Source organism: Leucopleurus acutus (assembly GCF_964270905.1).
Source record: "Leucopleurus acutus genome assembly, chromosome: 15".
NCBI classification, from domain to species: domain Eukaryota; kingdom Metazoa; phylum Chordata; class Mammalia; order Artiodactyla; family Delphinidae; genus Leucopleurus; species Leucopleurus acutus.
Window position 1 is genome coordinate 25,620,297 of NC_139157.1, and position 21,010 is coordinate 25,641,306.

The 21,010-nt window shown below is 40.9% G+C and overlaps 1 protein-coding gene across 1 annotated transcript in view; it reads right to left on the reverse strand.

Moving 5' to 3' along the window:
- ARFGEF3 (ARFGEF family member 3) overlaps positions 1 to 21,010 on the reverse strand; it is a gene marked incomplete at both ends in the record, with an annotated part of 181,862 nt that overhangs the window by 119,402 nt on the left and 41,450 nt on the right. The window contains 2 exons of the mRNA XM_082855540.1: positions 14,764 to 14,895; positions 18,865 to 18,946. Coding sequence (XP_082711666.1) covers positions 14,764 to 14,895; positions 18,865 to 18,946 — 214 coding nt within the window. The remainder of the gene's footprint in view (positions 1 to 14,763; positions 14,896 to 18,864; positions 18,947 to 21,010) is intronic.

Here is a 21,010-nt window from a genome sequence, read left to right on the forward strand (position 1 = left end):
CCCTGTTATAGGCTGTATAGGAAGGGGCTATAGAGGAAGAAAAGAGACAAGAAGAAACACATAACGCAGTGGTACTTCTAATGTTCTGGTTCATAATTTGAGTGAGTTCAGAGGTGTTCATTTTATTATCATGCTACACATACTCTTTTCTAATAACTAACAAAAATGAAAGCTAACACCAACCCTATGCCATGCACTGTTCTAGACACTTCTTTTATATTAACTCATTTAAGAGTCACTATAACAATAATATTAATATTATTTGCATTTTACAGATCAGAAAACTGAGGCAGATAAATAGCTTTCCCAAGGTCACCAGGCATTCTAGCTTGAGAAGCTGTGCTCTTACCACTCTGCTACCAGGTATTTTGAAAAGAAGAAAAGTAACAAGAAGTTTAAAAACAATAGAGTCCAAAGACTGTTTCATAGGACAGTTACACAAAGCCATTCCTTCTCCCAGACACACTTGGGCACTTAAAAGTTTCCTCAATGAATTCCTATCTACTCTAAGAGATTTCTAGTCTCTCATGATGTTTCACTCTTTTGCAGAAGCCATATTACTCACATTTGCCTTGCAGTTAAACAAGGATGCACAGTTTTCTTCTAAAACCACACATCCAAAAAGCACATCGGGGGCTTCCCTGGTGGCGCAGTGGTTGACAGTCCACCTGCCGATGCAGGGGACACGGGTTCGTGCCCTGGTCCGGGAAGATCCCACATGCCGCGGAGCGGCTGGGCCCGTGAGCCATGGCCACTGAGCCTGCACGTCCGGAGCCTGTGCTCCGCAACGGGAGGGGCCACAACAGTGAGAGGCCCGCGTACCGCAAAAAAAAAAAAAAAAAAAAGCAAAAAGCAGATCAACTCGCAGCCTTGTTACAATGCCTTTCCAGAAGAACACAAATGATTGAAAAAGCAACTCTGCTACCAACAACTGTGTAAGCCCAGCCAAGTAACTGAACCACTCCAGCTTCAATTTACCTATAAAAAGGACCTGATTATGTATGAGGTTACTTTAACTCTAAAGTGTGAATACATGTTGATCTTTCTCATCTTTGAACTCAGATTATTGAGTTTGGCTTCTTTTGTCAATTATCCTGGTGGGCCACTGGAAACCACCACATGTGTTTCCCTCTCTCCATTAGTCAGTAACTAAATTAGCAAGCAATTAGTAAGCCATATGCCAGATGCTCTGTTAGGCACCAAAGGGATAAAAACAATACTAATAATATGTAATTAGTTTTCACTTACTAACTAGTGAACTTTTCCACTATGCCTGAGTTGAGTTTAGGACTAACTACTTGGAGAAATTATGATATGTAGTTTCCCTGAATAAGCCACAGCATATGCAGTTTCCCTGAATAAGCCACGGCCTTAGCTAACCTCATACCTCTCTGAAGGCATCATCATCCCTTCCCTCTGAGGAAAGTGCAGTTAAAAAAAAAAAAAAAAGCAGCAGGTGGTGGAGGGGCTGATGCATCAGCTGCCTCTAACTGAGGGAAAGAAACTAGACTATGATTCTCACGTGATAAGTGATGGTGGCTGACTGCCAGCTCTCTCTCAGCACTATCCCCGTCTTTTTCAAGAATAGAATTCTGGGCACATGGCTGCCCAAAATAAAGACTACACTTTCCAGCCTTCCTTACAACTATTGCCATTTGACTGAGTCCTGGCCAATGGGAGAGAAGCAGAGGTGTCCTGCATCACCTTCCTCCTGCCAGTTGGCTGGAATGTACACTTTCCAGCCTTCCTTACAACTACTGCCATTTGACTGAGTCCTGGCCAATGGGAGAGAAGCAGAGGTGTCCTGCATCACCTTCCTCCTGCCAGTTGGCTGGAATGTAGACATTTTGGCAGGAAACGGGGAGCCCTTGTGTTTCACAACCTGGAGAAACATAATCCAAGATACAAGAGTCTCTGATAATGGGGTTCAGTCAATACTGGCCTAAGGTAGTGCAAAAGAAAAACAAATTTCTGCCTTGTTTCAGCTGAAATGAATCCTAACTAATACAGCCTTCCTTTCTTCCCTTTCTCCAACCCTATCCTCGCCTACCTGATTCTTCCTTTTGCTTTCGATCATATTTGTTTTAAAAATGTCACTTCTTAGAAACAGCCTTCTCTGTCCTCTTCATCTGCCCTCCAGCAGAGTCTATTATAAATACACTTTTCTGAATTTTTCTTTCCTTATATTTATCACAGTTTACATGTATTTATCTATTTCATTGACTTCTATCTCCATCACTAGCCTCCAAACAAAGATTCTTTTTTTGTCTGGTTTTGTTTTCTTCACCATAGGATCTTCTGTGCCTAGCACAGTGCCTGACAGGAAGAGATCAAGTATTTGTGGAGTAAATGATTGAAAAAATTGGAGGATCTCCCCACTCTAGGAATTCTAGAACATCCACAGTAAATACCACAGGGCTCTGCATTTATACTTGCTTTAACAAAAATCATGGGGAAAAGTTTAAAAATACTTAGCAGAGTTGCTCTCAAATATATTCAAAGGGCATGGCATTGAAAATGGTGGTGCTTGCTGTAAAAAAAAAAAAAAGGGAAATTAATAGATAAGATGAAAATAGCTTCATCTAAACAAATAATGCATAAAGTATTTAATGGAAAATCACTTTTCTCAGTTTTCAATTGTTTGCTTCTGACTTTTTCATATATTTTTATTGTCTGTCTAATGCATTCATACCAAAGGGTAAAGAAGTCTGGGAGGAAAACTTAGAATTTTCTCTATATGTGTACAAAGGAAAAAGATGATCAACATTTGATCTTAGTAGCAGGAAGAGGGAGGGCTCTTTGAGAACCATTTAGTTCACAGAACCACGTTTTAGATACTTCCCTGCATTAAGTATGGAAATAATATGTAAGCATGTAGCTAACCTCCAATAATGGTACATTCTAAATTAAACATTTTTCATCAAACACCAGATTTTTTGTTCATACCAGAGATTGCTGCAAATCTTCTAAGTTGGTAGCTTTAGACTAAGAAGGGATTTCTCCTTGCTTATGAGAAGGCAGGACAATTCAACCATTTCCCCTTCAAATTTTACTAATGATCATTCCTTCCATAAGGCACTCTAGAAGATCAAATGCCCAGAATTAGGGATATAAAAAGTAACCATTTGAGTAAATGGTCCAAATATAAGACTTTGCTATTAAAACATTACTGAGAGGAGATTTAGAAATGGTCCTTCCATTTGGCCTGTTTCTTACTCTCAGACCGAGGCGGTGACTGCCATGCTGGTACCCTGTAGGACCAGGTTCTAAATGGAAATCCCGAAGCTTAGGTCTAGCAGCCCTACAGTTAGTAAGCTCCTTCTCCACTAGTCTCTCCCCTTTACATTTTCTATAGATGTTTGGTTGGCTTTTGTTATAAAATATAAAAATACCTCAATGATATTCTCTTCCTTCCCCCAACTCTCTCTCTCTCTCTCTCTCTCACTCTCACACACACACACACCACCACCACCACCACCACCACCACCACCACCCAGAGACATGAGCTAATATGACGGGAAAGAGACTTGGATTCTTTCTTTATATTTGAATCTAGCTCACAGAACTAGTGAGCGAATACACTGTCATGGAAGGAAACAGAAAACACACAGGACTTTGAGCCACTCCTAGCTTTGCCCCTTATTAGCCTGTAACTGATCTTTTCTATTCAATCATCTGTAAAAAGTGGATAGTAATGACAACCATCTACGTCTTTCAGGATAGACTTAGAAGACAAGGTAACCTACTGTTTAAGAAAACAGGTTTGAGCCTAGGCCGAATTACAATTCAAATACTGGTCCTGCCATTTCACTAGCTGTGTGATCTTAGTGCGAATGTATTTAACAGTGTCTAATGCATAATGTTAAATAATTGGCCCCTGTCATTTCTCCTTTGAAAATGTAAAGCATTCCACCAATATTCAATTATATTATCTAAAGACTCACATAAGATAGGATGTCCAACAACAGAACGCTCAGCAAATGCTTGCTCAGCATCCAGCGTCATATCCTTCCTTACCAACAAAGCCAGCTGCCCTCCCCAGACAGGATGCTCACATCTCTAACATGCTTACAGAGGCAGAAGGCCAGCCGCAATTCCCTCCTTTCTTTGAAGAGTCAGCCAGCTGTATCAGTTAATAACATCACTAAAGATTATCCATCAGAAAGAAAGAGAAAAAAAGTCCTAATTGCTCTAGTCAGGTGTCATTAGTTATGTACCTGGCTCCTATGAAGTCTGCATGGCATTTACGGAAATGGCGCACACCACGGGAAAAACGTTACCAAAGCGAACAAGTATTTAACCTAAATATTAAGTGGCTCCCTGCCATCTACTAATCCATTTCAAAGGTAATGCATCTTCAGAGAAACCTTCTTCCTCATTATCTACAGTTCTGACACTCTACTTGCTCAGCGGTTAAATTTTTATTTGGGTTCCACAGCCATTTCAATAAATCAAAGTTGCCTTTTCTCCCCCTCCTGTTAGACAGCATAACTAAGTGATCTAACCTCACCCCTACTGAATTTGTCAGAAGCAAGTATCATTGACATTTTTTAACCCTCCAATTGAAATTCTAGGGCCTTCTTTCTTAATGAGAACACTACCATCAAAATCTTGGGTTTCATTATTAGCTACTTTCTGTTTAATCTCAGGAAAATCTCTAAAAGAGGGAACCATGTTATTTTCTCCCCAGGAATTTAATACAATTGCTACAACACGTCTAAGAATGTGACATGGCTCAATTTCTCATGTTTATAAACACTAGCAGATAGCAACATGTGAGTAAAATGTACAATACAGCTTTTTGAAAAACAGCACGTAGGATTTGTCATAAAAATGTACTATGCCATGGCTGGAGAGACATAAATAAAAACTGCAGGGTGTGGCTTTATCTCTCCTGAATAGTATACTCAGACCAACATTTGAAAATGTCTACCACATAACATTTTAAAAGATTTTCCTACAATATATTTCTATAAAATGACTAGAAAATTTTTACAAGAAATATCTAGTTTAGATAATTTATTATCAGAATAAGTTACATAAAAGCACCAAGAATAAATTAATATACCCTTCATATATAATGGGAATCCAGTCTTTCCATCTGAGGACTCATCCAATTCATATTCTCTCTGTCTCTCTCTATATATGCATATTATGCGTGTGTGTGTGTGTGTGTGTGTGTGTGTGTGTGTGTGTAATTTCTGGGAGGAAGAGTGGTAAAAGCATTTTAATGTAATGATATTAGCAAAACAAGGACTTATTTTAAAGTTTTTACTCGGGTCATCACAAGCATTACAAAATTATAAGATAAAAGGGTGCACACATCTGAAGATGACTAAAGTTGGTATACAAATTCCTCACGCATGGAGAAAGGGTATAAAACGTATTTCTAAGCCCCATATGCTATAAGTTGTGTATATCTTTAGGCCCAAATGAGTAATTTAAATCTCAGAAATCGGAAATAATCATGGAGCCCTCACTTGTGGGTTATCACAGTCAGACCACCAACTCCAAAGTTTCATCTGATGTTAATAATAATATTACTGGAGAGAGAGCTTCAAGATGGAGGAAGAGTAAGATGTGGTGATCACCCTCCTCCCCACAAATACATCAGAAATACATCTACACGTGGAACAACTCCTACAGAACACCTACTGAACGCTGGCAGAAGACCTCAGGCCTCCCAAAAGGCAAGAAAGTCCCCATGTACCTGGGTAGGGCAAAAGAAAAGAATAAACAGAGACAAAAGGATAGGGACGGGACCTGCACCAGTGGGAGGGAGCCGTGAAGGAGGAAAGGTTTCCGCACACTAGGAAGCCCCTTCGCGGGCGGAGACTGCGGGTGGCAGAGGGGGAAGCTTCGGAGCCACGGAGGAGAGTGCAGCCACAGGGGCGCGGAGGGCATAAGCGGAGAGATTCCCGCACAGAGGATCGGTGCCGACCAGCACTCACCAGCCCGAGGCTTGTCTGCTCACCTGCCGGGACGGGCGTGGGCTGGGAGCTGAGGCTCGGGCTTTGGAGGTCAGATCCCACGGAGATGACTGGGGTTGGCGGTGTGAACATAGCCTGAAAGGGTTAGTGCGCCACGACTGGCCGGGAGGGAGTCCGGGAAAAGTCTGGAGTTGCCGAAGAGGCAAGAGACTTTTTCTTCCCTCTTTGTTTCCTGATGCGCGAGGAGAGGGGATTAAGAGCGCTGCTTAAAGAAGCTCCAAAGACGGGTGCGAGCCGCGGCTAAAAGCGCGGACCCCAGAGACGGCCATGAGACGCTAAGGCTGCTGCTGCCTCCACCAAGAAGCCTGGGTGCGAGCACAGGTCACTATCCACAACCCCCTTCTGGGGAGCATGTGCAGCCCGCCACTGCCAGGGTCCCGTGATCCTGGGACAACTTCCCTGGGAGAACGCACAGCGCGCCTCAGGCTGGTGCAACGTCATGCTGGCCTACGTCGCCACATCCGTATTCCTCCCTCCCCCAGCCTGAGTGAGCCAGAGCCCCCGAATCAGCCGCTCCTTTAACCCCGTCCTGTCTGAGCGAAGAACAGATGCCTTCAGGCGACCTACACGCAGAGGAGGGGCCAAATCCAAACCTGAACCCCGGGAGCTGTGCAAACAAAGAAGAGAAAGGGAAATCTCTCCCAGCAGCCTCAGGAGCAGCGGATTAAATCTCCACAATCAACTTGACGTACCCTGTATCTGCGGAATACATGAATAGACAACGGATCATCCCAAATTGAGGCGCTGGACTTTGGGAGCAACGATATATATATATATATATACTTTTTTCCCCCTTTTTCTCTTTTTGTGAGTGTGTATGTGTATGCTTCTGTGTGTGATTTTGCCTATACAGCTTTGCTTTCACAATTTGTCCTCGGGATCTGTCCTTTTTTTTATTACTTAAAAATATTTTTTTCTTAATAATTATTTTTTATTTTAATAACTATATATTATTTTATTTTACTTTATTTTATCTTCTTTCTTTTTTTTCTTTTTTCCCTCCCTTTTATTCTGAGCCGTGCGGAGGACAGGCTCTTGGTGCTACAGCCAGGCGTCAGGGCTGTGCCACTGAGGTGGGAGAGCCACGTTCAGGACACTGGTCCACAAGAGACCTCCCAGCTCCACGTAATATCAAACGGTGAAAATCTCGCAGAGATCTCCATCTCAACGCCAAGACCCAGCTCCAATCAACGACCAGCAAGCTACAGTGCTGGACACCCCATGCCAAACAACTAGCAAAGCAGGAACACAACCCCACCCATTAGCACAGAGGCTGCCTAAAATCATAATAAGGCCACAGACACCCCATAACACACCACCAGACGTGGACATGCCCATCAGAAAGACAAGATCCAGCCTCATCCACCAGAACACAGGCACTAGTCCCCTCCACCAGGAAGCCTACACAACCCACTGAATCAACCTTAGCCACTGGGGACAGACACCAAAAACAACAGGAACTACGAACATGGAGCCTGTGAAAAGGAGACCCCAAACACAGTAAGTTAAGCAAAATGAGAAGACAGAGAAACACACAGCAGATGAAGGAGCAAGGCAAAAACCTACCAGACCCAACAAATGAAGAAAAAATAGGCAGTCTACCTGAGGAAGAATTCAGAATAATTATAGTAAAGATGATCCAAAATCTTGGAAATAGAATGGAGAAAATGAAAGAAATGTTTAACAGGGATCTATAAGAACTAAACACCTAACAAACAGTGATGAACAACACAATAAACGAAATTAAAAATTCTCTAGAAGGGATCAATAGCAGAATAACTGAGGCAGAAGAATGGATAAGTGACCTGGCAGATAAAATAGTGGAAATAACTACTGCAGAGCAGAATAAAGAAAAAAGAATGAAAAGAATTGAGGACAGTCTCAGAGACCTCTGGGACAACATTAAACACACCAACATTCGAATTATAGGGGTCCCAAAAGAAGAAGAGAAAAAGGGACTGAGAAAATATTTGAAGAGATTATAGTTGAAAACTTCCCTAATATGGGAAAGGAAATAGTTAATCAAGTCCAGGAAGCACAGAGAGTCCCATACAGGATAAATCCAAGGAGAAACATGCCAAGACACATATCATCAAACTATCAAAAATTAAATACAAAGAACAAATATTAAGAGCAGCAAGGGAAAAATAACACAAAAGGGAATCCCCATAAGGTTAACAGCTGATCTTTCAGCAGAAACTCTGCAAGCCAGAAGGGAGTGGCAGGACATATTTAAAGTGATGAAGGAGAAAAACCTACAACCAAGAGTACTCTACCCAGCAAGGATCTCATTCAGATTTGATGGAGAAATTAAAACCTTTCCAAACAAGCAAAAGCTAACAGAATTCAGCACCGCCAAACCAGCTTTACAACAAATGCTAAAGGAACTTCTCTAGGCAGGAACACAAGAGAAGGAAAAGACCTACAGTAATAAACCCAAAACAATTAAGAAAATGGTAATGGGAACATACATATCAATAATTACCTTAAATGTAAATGGATTAAATGCTGCAACCAAAAGACACAGATTGGATGAATGGATACAAAATCAAGACCCATATACATGATGTTTACAAGAGACCCACTTCAGACCTAGGGACACATACAGACTGAAAGTGAGGGGATGGAAAAAGATAGTCCATGCAAATGGAAATCAAAAGAAAGCTGGAGTAGCAATTCTCATATCACACAAAATAGACTTTAAAACAAAGACTATTAGAAGAAACAAAGAAGGACACTACATAATGATCAAGGGATCGATCCAAGAAGAAGATATAACAATTGTAAATATTTATGCACCCAACACAGGAGCACCTCAATACATAAGGCAAATACTAATAGCCATAAAAGGGGAAATCGACAGTAATACAATCATAGTAGGGGACTTTAACACCCCACTTTCACCAATGGACAGATCATCCAAAATGAAAATGAATAAGAAAACAGAAGCTTTAAATGACACAATAGACCAGATAGATTTAATTGATATTTATAGGACATTCCATCCAAAAACAGCAGATTACACTTTCTTCTCAAGTGTGCATGGAACATTCTCCAGGATAGATCACATCTTGGGTCACAAATCAAGCCTCACTAAATTTAAGAAAATCGAAATCATATCAAGCATATCTTCTGACCACAACGCTATGAGATTAGAAATGAATTACAGGGAAAAAAACGTAAAAAACACAAACATATGGAGGCTAAACAATACATTACTAAATAACCAAGAACTCACTGAAGGAATCAAAGAGGAAATCAAAAAATACCTAGAGACAAATGACAATGAAGACACAAGCATCCAAAAAGTATGGGATGCAGCAAAAGCAGTCTAAGAAGGAAGTTTATAGCAATACAATCCTACCTTAAGAAAAAAGAAACATCTCAAATAAACAACCTAACCTTACACCTAAAGCAATTAGAGAAAGAAGAACAAAAAAACCCCCAAGTTAGCAGAAGAAAAGAAATCATAAAGATCAGAAATAAATGAAAAAGAAAAGAAGGAAATGATAGCAAAGATCAATAAAACTAAAAGCTGGTTCTTTGAGAAGATAAACAAAATTGATATACCATTAGCCAGACTCATCAAGAAAAAAAGGGAGAAGATTCAAATCAATAGAATTAGAAATGAAAAAGGAGAAGTAACAACTGACACTGCAGAAATACAAAGGATCAGGAGAGATTACTACAAGCAACTCTATGCCAATAAAATGGACAACCTGGAAGAAATGGACAAATTCTTAGAAATGCACAACCTGCCAAGACTGAACCAGGAAGAAATAGAAAATATGAACAGACCAATCACAAGCACTGAAACTGAAACTGTGATTAAAAATCTTCCAACAAACAAAAGCCCAGGACCAGATGGCTTCACAGGCGAATTCTATCAAACATTTAGAGAAGAGCTAACACGTATCCTTCTCAAACTCTTCCAAAATATGGCAGAGGGCAGGTCACTCCCAAACTCATTCTACAAGGCCACCATCACACTGATACCAAAACCACACAAAGATGTCACAAAGAAAGAAAACTACAGGCCAATATCACTGATGAACATAGATGCAAAAATTCTCAACAAAATACTAGCAAACAGAATCCAACAGCACATCAAAAGGATCATACACTATGATCAAGTGGGGTTTATCCCAGGAACGCAAGGATTCTTCAATATATGCAAATCAATCAACATGCTACACATATTAACAAATTGAAGGAGAAAAACCATATGATCATCTCAATAGATGCAGAGAAAGCTTTCGACAAAATTCAACACCCATTTATGATGAAAACCCTCCAGAAAGTAGGCAGAGAGGGAACTTTCCTCAACATATTAAAGGCCATATATGATAAACCCACAGCCAACATCGTCCTCAGTGGTGAAAAACCAAAACCATTTCCACTAAGATCAGGAGCAAGACAAGGTTGCCCACCTCACCACTATTATTCAACATAGTTTTGGAAGTTTTAGCCACGGCAATCAGAGAAGAAAAAGAAATAAAAGGAATCCAAATTGGGAAAGAAGAAATAAAGCTGTCACTGTTTGCAGATGACATGATACTACACATAGAGAAACCTAAAGATGCTACCAGAAAACTACTAGAGCTAAACAATGATTTGGGGAAAGTTGCAGGATACAAAATTAATGCACAGAAATCTCTGGCATTCCTATACACTAATGATGAAAAATCTGAAAGTGAAATTAAGAAAACATTCCCATTTACCACTGCAACACAAAGGATAAAATATCTAGGAATAAACTTACCTAAGGAGACAAAGTACCTGTATGCAGAAAATTATAAGACACTGATGAAAGCAATTAAAGATGATACAAATTGATGGAGAGATATACCATGTACTTGGATTGGAAGAATCAACATTGTGAAAATGACTCTACTACCGAAAGCAATCTACAGATTCAATGCAATCCCTATCAAACTACCACTGACATTTTTCACAGAACTAGAACAAAAAATTTTGCAATTTGTATGGAAACACAAAAGACCTCGAATAGCCAAAGCAACCCTGAGAACGAAAAATGGAGCTGGAGGACTCAGACTCCCTGACTTCAGACTATACTACAAAGCTACAGTAATCAAGACAGTATGGTATTGGCACAAAAACAGAAATATAGATCAATGGAACAGGATAGAAAGCCCAGAGATAAACCCACACACATATGGTCACCTTATCTTTGATAAAGGAGGCAAGAATATACAGTGGAGAAAAGACAGCCTCTTCAATAAGTGGTGCTGGGAAAACTGGACAGCTATATGTAAAAGAATGAAATTAGAACACTCCCTAACACCATACACAAAAATAAACTCAAAATGGATTAAAGACCTAAATTTAAGGCCAGACACCATCAAACTCTTAGAGGAAAACATAAGCAGAACACTCTATGACAAAAATCACAGCAAGATCCTTTGTGACCCACCTCCTAGAGAAATGGAAATAAAAACAAAAATAAACAAATGGGACCGAATGAAACTTAAAAGCTTTTGCACAGCAAAGGAAACCATAAAAAAGATGAAATGACAACCCTCAGAATGGGAGAAAATATTTGCAAATGAAGCAACTGACAAAGGATTAATCTCCAAAATTTACAAGCAGCTCATGCATCTCAATATCAAGAAAATAAACAACCGAATGCAAAAATGGGCAGGAGACCTAAATAGACATTTCTCCAAAGATATACAGATTGCCAACAGACATATGAAAGAATGTTCAACGTCATTAAACATTAGAGAAATGCAAATCAAAACTACAATGAGATATCACCTCACAGGGGTCAGAGTGGCTATCATCAAAAAATGTACAAACAGTAAATGCTGGAGAGGGTGTGGAGAAAAGGGAACCCTCTTGCACTGTTGGTGGGAATGTAAAGTGATACAGCCACTATGGAGAACAGTAATGGACGTTCCTTAAAAAACTAAAAATAGAACTACCATACAACCCAGCAATCCCACTACTGGGCATATACCCTGAGAAAACCATAATTCAAAAAGAGTCATGTACCAAAATGTTCAATGCAGCTCTATTTACAATAGCCAGGACATGGAAGCAACCAAAGTATCTATCAACAGATGAATGGATAAAGAAGATGTGGCACGTATATACAATGGAATATTACTCGGCCATAAAAAGGAATGAAACTGAGTTATTTGTAGTGAAGTGGATGGACCTAGATACTGTCATACAGAGTGAAGCAAGTCAGAAAGAGAAAAACAAATACCGTATGCTAACACATATAGATGGAATCTAAGGGAAAAAATGGTCGTGAAGAACCTAGGGGCAAGATGGGAATAAAGATGCAGACCTACTAGAGAATGGACTTGAGGATAAGGGGGGTGAAGGGTAAGCTGGGACAAAGTGAGAGAGTGACATGGACATACATACACACCAAACATAAATAGATAGCTAGTGGGAAGCAACCGCATAGCACAGGGAGATCAGCTCGGTGCTTTGTGACAACCTAGAGGGGTGGGATAGGGAGGGTGGGAGCGAGGGAGATGCAAGAGGGAAGAGATATGGGGACATATGTATATGTATAACTGATTCACTTTGTTATAAAGCAGAAACAAACACCCCATTGTAAAGCAATTATACTCCAATAAAGATGTTAAAAATAATAATAATAGTATTACTGTAAAGTACAGTTTTCTCATCATTAATTTCCTAGCTGCTTGGCCAAAAATGTTTGTCTAAAATAAAAGTATACTACAAAAAAACTATGTTAAGGCTAGGTTTATCGTGAATTGAAATACTTTTTCCCCAATACCAACAATGTTTAAATGTTTAAAAACAGTAGCATGTACCAAAGGCCCTTATGTTTTAAATATCTTTTGGATATCTAATTATGAAGAATGGCAGCCCAGATTATTGTTTTTCTTTTTTTCTGACAATGTCTGGTCTATTCCCAGACATTAACTACAAGTACCACAGTCTAGTATAGTATCATTAGAAAGTCCATTAAGACAGGCTTTCCAGGATTTCCAGCAGAGCTAACATGTGTCAACTCCTGTCCTCAGCAAGGCTAGCAGAAGGCACCACTGGGCTGGAATTAGAAAGCAAGTGTAAGTTTTTAAAACAGGTGTTTCTGTTGACATAACCATTAAACATCCTGCCATAGCTCCTAGAAGAACAGGTACTTTCTCATTTTAATTTTTAATACAAATTCCTATTTTCCATGAAAAGCTGTATTCCTGGGAGAATTTCCAGAATAGTATGAAATCTGTAAGGTGTGTCTCTTAGTATGACATCAACACTCAACCTCCAGTATTTGGAGACCTATTAGTGGAAGAAGGATCAACAGGCTAGACTTGAAAGTCATAAAAGCGATGAATATGGCAGTCGGCCTTGCCTCTCTCAATGGTGGCACAGAGGTAGCAGAAAAGTAAAACAAATCTAAGAGGCAGTTACTCTTCGGTTCCTAGGAACGCACAGCTGCCCAATGTATGTCAAAGGATAAGGCAAAACTGGATATTCCAGAATCAAAGAGAGTTAAAGTCAATGAGAGCTTAAAGATCAGCTAGCTCAGAGATTCTCAGTGCTTACTGTGTAGAACAATATTCCTAGACCCACCCACTGAGATTATGACTCAGCAGCAGTACGTAGTGGTAGCAGAAGTAGTAGGAATAGAAATAGTAATGTACAACACTTCTAAAGCACTTGCTTTGGGCCAGATACTGTGCTAAATTCCTTACAACTAGCACCTCACTTAATCCTCACCATAGTCCTATTGGGGAGGTGCTTCTATTTCCCCCTTTCTCCAGATGAGGAGACCAAAGCACAGAGTGGTGCAGGAATCTGTCCAAGGAAATCCAACTAGAAGTGAGTAAGTATTCAAAGCCAGACAGGCTGGCTTCCAAGTCTGAGCTCTTAATCACTACCCTAAATTACCTACCAACAGGGCTAGGGGGAGACGCAGGGCATTAAGACAATGTCATGATTGAAGTTGATCTTTTCTCTTCTCAATGGAGAAACTGAAAGCTGGAAAAGTGACATCTCCTATCGAAGATAAAAATCCTTCAGTGCATTTCCAGGAAGAAATCAACCATTATATGACAGCAACTACTCTTACACATTTCTCTACACACACTCCTCTAGGGAGGAAATGGACAGATGACGTGATCAAAAGCCACCTCATGGGTTCCAGCTGTGTTACTCTGACCAAGGTGCTGTTCTGGGATAGAGATTTCCATCCTTTTCTGCCCAACTCACTGTTCACTCACAGGAGGGAAAAAAGGGGGGAAAGGGATGGCAGAGACGCTATCCCATGTGGGAGATAAGGTTCACATAACTTGAGGACGGAAATAAAGCTGTGATTCTGATATGGCTCCCAAGGATGGTCTCCCTTCCCTTAAAGTGACTATTCTATAACCTTAGTATATGTCAAAACATCATTAGGTCTTTGTTTTACCATATACAGGCAGGCAGAATGCCTAGAATGATCAGATCTACCCCAAGCTGCAACTACTCACATACATTCTCTCAAACGGTCACAAAAACATTTGCTAACAACATTTGATACGCAAGATGAGGCCAAAAATCTTACGGATTTATTGAAATCGTACCTTTTTACTTACGTTGAACAGAAATGATCGTTGTCATTTCCGTTCAACGATCAAGGTTATTCTAGGGCATCCTAAGCGAGGATAATAACCATGTATTCCAAACAACCGCGCGGAGGCATTTTCAGGATAACAATGAGGGCGGGAGCATCAGCGTTTGTTCCCGTCCCAGTGACGCAAACCGGGAGCCGCGTCCAACCCACCTTCATCACTTCCACCTGCAGGTCTTCGTGGAGGGAAGGCGTCACTTTCACGGTGTTCAGGATCTGATTGAGCAGCTGCTTCTCATCAGAGTCCGTTTCCATGGATACAAACCTCTCTTCCGCCAGAAGCTTCTGTAAAGAGGCACAAGGCAGTGATCAGATAGGCTTTCCCCTGCTGCCTCATTCTGTTGTAGCTTAGCATGTACTGAGGATAATGTTTCTTACTGGGGAGGCATATAGCTGGAGGCCATCAGGAGGAGCTGCTGCTATGTGCCATTAAAAAGAAAAATGCACCAAGCCTTTGGTAAACGGTTTTTGGCAAAGGCTTTTTCTTGCTATTAGATAATTCACTCTAAATTTTATGAAGTGCAGTTCTAACGTGGTGGCCAAATAGGTCATTTGGTTGGTGGGGACGGAGGACAAATGTGCCAAGGGGAATGTAGCCCCTCACAACATTCACACTTGCTTTTTTTTTTTTTTTTTAAGTTTTTAATCTGTTATATTTTTGGCTGCATTGGGTCTTCGTTGCTGCGCGTGGGCTTTCTCTAGTTGCAGTGAGCGGGAGCTACTCTTCATTGCAGTGCTTGGGCTTCCCATTGCGGTGGCTTCTCTTGTTGCGGAGCACGGGCTCTAGGCGCGCGGGCTCTAGAGCGCAGGCTCAGTAGTTGTGGCACACGGGCTTAGTTGCTCCGTGGCATGTGGGGTCTTTCCAGACCAGGGCTTGAACCCGTGTCCCCTTCAATGGCAGGCGAATTCTTAACCACTGCGCCACCAGGGAAGCCCTACACTTGCCCGTTCTGAATGTAGCTTTGCCACAGGAAAGGAGAAGGTCCTGGAGACGAGTTAATTTTTCAAATATTTACCTTTGTACTTCCTAATGTGAGCTGTCATTTACCCAGGAATTATTCATGAATCTACAAATCTTAATACCATTCCATCAGAAACTCAATCCCACAAAAACCTACACAAGACGACAGTCACTTTCATGAGGTTTCCCAGAAGTCATTACATCTTGCAGGATAGCTCTCCTCTATGTGAGAACAATTCTCACTTTTCATAAAATTCTTTCTGAGATTGTACCAAAACCCCACTGCCTGCCACCTCTATGCCCTCATCTGTCCCTGGAGTCACGCAGATTAAGCTTCTAAAATATCTCAAGTCAGCTATGACGTCCACCGAAATCTCTTCTTCTCCACACTAAACCTCCTCGGGAGCCATCGGATGTTCTCTGCGTGATATGGTTTCACAGACACTCTCCTCCTTAACATGTGGCCTCCAGTGCGCATGTAACACTTCAAGGGGGGTCTTCTGGTACAGAGCGGGGGCACCCGAGAGTGCATATGAAGGTAAATGTATGGACTTTGGGTGATTATGATGTGTCAACGTAGGTTCATCCTTGGTTAAAAAAAAAAGTACCATTCTGGGAGTGATGTTGATGCTGTGGGAGGCTATGCATGTGTGGGGGGAGGGAGTATATGGGAAATTTCTGCATCTTCCTCTCAATTTTACTCTAAACCTAAAACTGCTCTAAAATAAGTCTTTTAAGAAGAATAATAGTAAAAAGATGGCAGAGGGGAAAGAAAGAAACGTGGTCTTTGGTGGCAACATTGCTTTCCTATTCCAAACCTCTATAATTCTAGTTATGTAAGATAATTAAATCTGTTTATTGCCTAAAACCAAACAAAAAACAGTAATGCAGAAGTTTAATCACATTCTCAGATCAAATTAGCTTAGTTCTAAGTCACAGCACATTCTGTGCTGACTCACCCAGAAACTTCTCATTCACAAGGGCTGCAGTTAAGCTGTTCTTCCCTATTCTGCCCTGGGGCAATTGACTTTTGAGACCCCGGTGTAGGATGGATTTTATATTTATCCCTATTAAATTTGTCCTTGTCCGATGGCAGCCATGAAGAATTTTTGGAATTCTGATTCATCCAGGGGAATGACTCCCTCTTCTAGCTGAGTGTCACTGCAGATCCGGAAAACAAGTATTTTAAACCTTCTTCTTAGGACTCCCTGAATTTGTCTATACAGCTACACCTCATTGTATTGCACTTAGCTTTACTCCACTTCACAGGTACTGTGTTTTTTATAAATTGAAGGTTTGTGGCAACCGTGCGTCAATCGAGTCTATTGGCCCCATTTTTTCGATAGCATTTGCCCACATCGTGTCTGTCACATTTTGGTAATTCTGGTAATATTTAAACCTTTCCATTATTACTGTATTTGTTACGATGATCTGTGATCAGTGATCTTTGATGTTACTGCTACAGCTGACTGAAGGATCAAATGATGTTGGCATTTTTTACCCATAAGGTATTTTTTAATTAAGGTATGTACATTTTTTTAGACATAATGCTATTGCACACTTAAGAGACTACAGTATAGTGTAAACATAATTTCTATATGCACTGGACAATCAAAAACTTCATGTGGCTCACTCTAATATTTGCTGTATTATGGTGGTCTGGAACTGAACCCACAGTATCTCTGAGGTATTCTCTCAAAAGAGATTTTTGACTCTCCTGTAATATATGTAGGGCAGCCCAGAGTTAGTTTATATACAAACCTGTTTTTACTTAAAGTGATAAAGACTAGAAAGCTCTTTAAAAATGCCTTAAGTTAATGGGAGGTCACAAGGGATGCTGAGAGGAAGACTCCCTGCCCCCCAGATCAGTGAAGTTCCCACGATTATTGAAAACGTGATACTGTAACTTAGAGTGTTCGAGGGTTAAAAAAAAAAAATTAACTAAATGGAAAATCTATATACTACTAAAGAAAAGGGAACATAGTGGCGGGTCAAAACAAACTCCCATTCTTTTTTTTTTTTTAATTAATTAATTTAGTTTTGGCTGCGTTGGGTCTTCGTCGCTGTGCAAGGGCATTCTCTAGTTGCAGCGAGCAGGGGCTACTCTTCATTGCCGTGCATGGGCTTCTCTTGTTGCGCAGCACGAGCTCTAGGCGTGTGGCCTTCAGTAGTTGTGGCACATGGGCTCAGTAGTTGTGCCTTGCGGGCTCTAAACTCAGTAGTTGTGGCACACAGGCTTAGTTGCTCCGTGGCATGTGGGATCTTCCCGGACCAGGGCTCAAACTCGTGTTCCCTATTGGCAGGTGGACTCTTAACCACTGCGCCACCAGGGAAGTCCCCCATTCATTTTTAAAGTTGGCCCAATTACTTTGGATAAAAGGTTTCATTGTTTGTTTAAAAATTTTTTTAATGTTTAAGAATTTCTAATGCTATTGCATATTGAGATATACATCCTCTAATTCCAATCTTCTAGGGGAAAAAAGAGTTGTAATTTTCTTACTCTTTCATATTTATTTCTCTAAAGGTATTAGAGACCTCTCTGAACTTAAAGAGCTAACGATGAAACAGTAATGTGAGAAGACATCCAACAAATGCCACCAATCCCTGGTCAGGCTGCAAGAATACCCCGTAGGCTTGAACTGCACAGTACTTGTCATTCACATACCAAACCACTGAAGAAGTCAATGTATCTATACAGCCAACAACTTTGCACCTTTGGAATTAGACCTATTATGTACGATGTAAAACAAAATGAACAAATGCTCAGAGCAGGAAATGCATTTGTGCAATCTGACTTTTCTGACTACACAAAATTTCTTTCTTCTTCCCAATCTTGTTCTGGAAACAAAACACATTAATCCATTCGTCAACCTAACTGTAGAACAGAAAACAAAACAAACTCTTTCCAGCTTACCATCACTGCTCGTGACACAGACCCAGAGAACTTGAATGCATATAAGATTTGAGTTGGTATAGAACTGGAAGCATCTCTCTTGGGAGCCCTTACTCTGTTAAAAGTTTGGTGTCACAAAAACCATTTCATTTTTGTGTGGGCTTAGCTGAGTCTCCATGAGTCAGTGTCTGAACAACAAATGTTTAGCAAGATAATGCTGTACACAGAGAAATGCTGGTAAATACAAGAAAATCCTGTTATCTTCTCTGGTTATTACTCAGTTCAATCAAATTTTTGTCTGGGTCTTTAAACAGCTAGTATTTAGAATGTTAACTATTTGCTCTTTCAACGCCAAAGTGGTCTGTCAATTTCTGTCATCCTGCTGCACTCAGAGCCATACCTGTATCCCTGCCAAGGCATGTTGGGCCAGCTTCACATTCTTGGATTCCAAAGCCAACTGGAGAGGCAGCAGGCATTTCTCCCTGGCAAACACATAAATAAGGACAACATGTGAGCTCAGCAACGCTGGCAGTCAAGTGATCCAAGCCTTATGTACACCCACCCCCAAATGCCGCCACACACGTACACAAAACTATGACCAATAATGAAACTGCACATGGATTTTTAAAAACACAGCCAAAAAAAAAAAAAAAAGCTCTGCAGAAATCATAGCATATCATGGGAATTCCCTGGTGGTCCAGTGGTTAAGACTCCACACTTCCACTGCAGGGGGTTCGATCCCTGGTCGGGGAACTAAGATTCCTCAAGCCGCGCTGTGCGACCAAAAAAAAATAAAAAACAGCATATCAGCAGCTCACTCTCTTAGGATGGCTACAGAGAAAACATACACAAGTACTCTCAAACAACTGTTTTGGTGAACTAATCATCACATGGTAAGTCCCTTCCCAGTCCATGAACACGCCCTGCTCTTTCCAGAAGTAATATAATTGCCTGTACTCAGTACACCTGGGGTGTATAACTCTAGAAAACACTGTTTATTTAGATTTCTATGCCTTGCTCATTCCTCTCCCCGACCTGGCAAATGAGGGCATCACCACCACTACTCTGCCTCATGGATATAAACTGAAATTTGATGCACTTGTCAATTTCTTCCCCAATTCAAACTGTTCAATAATCACTTATAATTTATGAATTTGCCCTTCAGTCTCCATCAGGGAGACCTAAGTTTTGTGATGGATTATTTTTATTTTTTTATTTATTTTATTTTTGGCTGGGCTGGGTCTTTGTTGCTGCTCAGGCTTTCTCTAGATGTGGCGAGAGGGGGCTTCTCATTGAAGTGGCTTCTCTTGTCACGGAGCACAGGCCCTAGGTGGGAGGGCTTCAGTAGTTGCAGCCCACAGCCTGAGTAGTTTCCACACGTAGGCCCTAGAGCACGCGGGGTTCAGTAGTTGTGGCACGTGGGCTTAGTAGTTGTGGCATACGGGCTCTGTAGTTGTGGCTCACAGACTCTAAAGCGCAGGCTCAGTAGTTGTGGAGCACAGGCTTAGTTGCTCCACAGCATGTGGAATCTTCCTGGACCAGGGATTGAACCCATTTCCCCTGCATTGGCAGGTGGATTCTTAACCACTGTGCCACCAGGGAAGTCCCTGTGATGAATTCTTTTTTTTTTTTTTTAACATCTTTATTGGAGTAAAATTGCTTTACAATGGTGTGTTAGTTTCTGCTGCAGAACAAAGTGAACCAGCTATACATATACACATATCCCCATATCTCCTCCCTCTTGCATCTCCCTCCCACCCTCCCTATCCCAGCCCTCTAGGTGGTCACAAAGCACGGAGCTGATCTCCCTGTGCTATGCAGCTGCTTCCCACTAGCTATCTATTTTACATTTGGTAGTGTATATAAGTCCATGCCACTCTCACTTCGTCCCAGCTTATCCTTCCCCCTCCCCGTGCCTCTAGTCCATTCTCTATGTCTGCGGCTTTATTCCTGTCCTGCCCCCAGGTTCTTCAGAACCATTTCTTTTTTTTTAGATTCCATATAAACATGTTTCCAAGACAGAAATACAAACAAACCATCAACAGCTATGATCCATGAGAAGTACCTGGCGTCAAGTGAAAGACAAAAAAAATGGCTTGAGAACTATGTGTATTTTGAAGCTTAAGAAAAAAATAACTGGGCCCTAAAATATGTTAGGAATAAACCAAAAAGGCTACAAAGAGAAATCTATTTTTCGGTAAGAAGCATTCACTCTAAATAATTAAACAATAGATCAAGAATTTTAATCAACCCATTATTTCCCCACAGAGTTACACTGGCACAACAAATGAAATGTTACTTCGTTTCACCAGGTTCCTCCACCCTCGCTTAAACCAGAGCAGCCCCATTTTTATCTGTTTTATATTTTCAGCATAAACGGAAAGATTCATCGACTTTAGAGGGTAGAAAAGCCACAGGGTAAGACTACAGTAGTCGTTGGAGGAACAAGGGTCACTGTTGCAGAACACAGTGAAACAGAAAGTTAGTTATAGCTCTGATTCCTTCCTGTGCACCTGCAGCTTTTCCATGGAATCCTCCATCAGCAG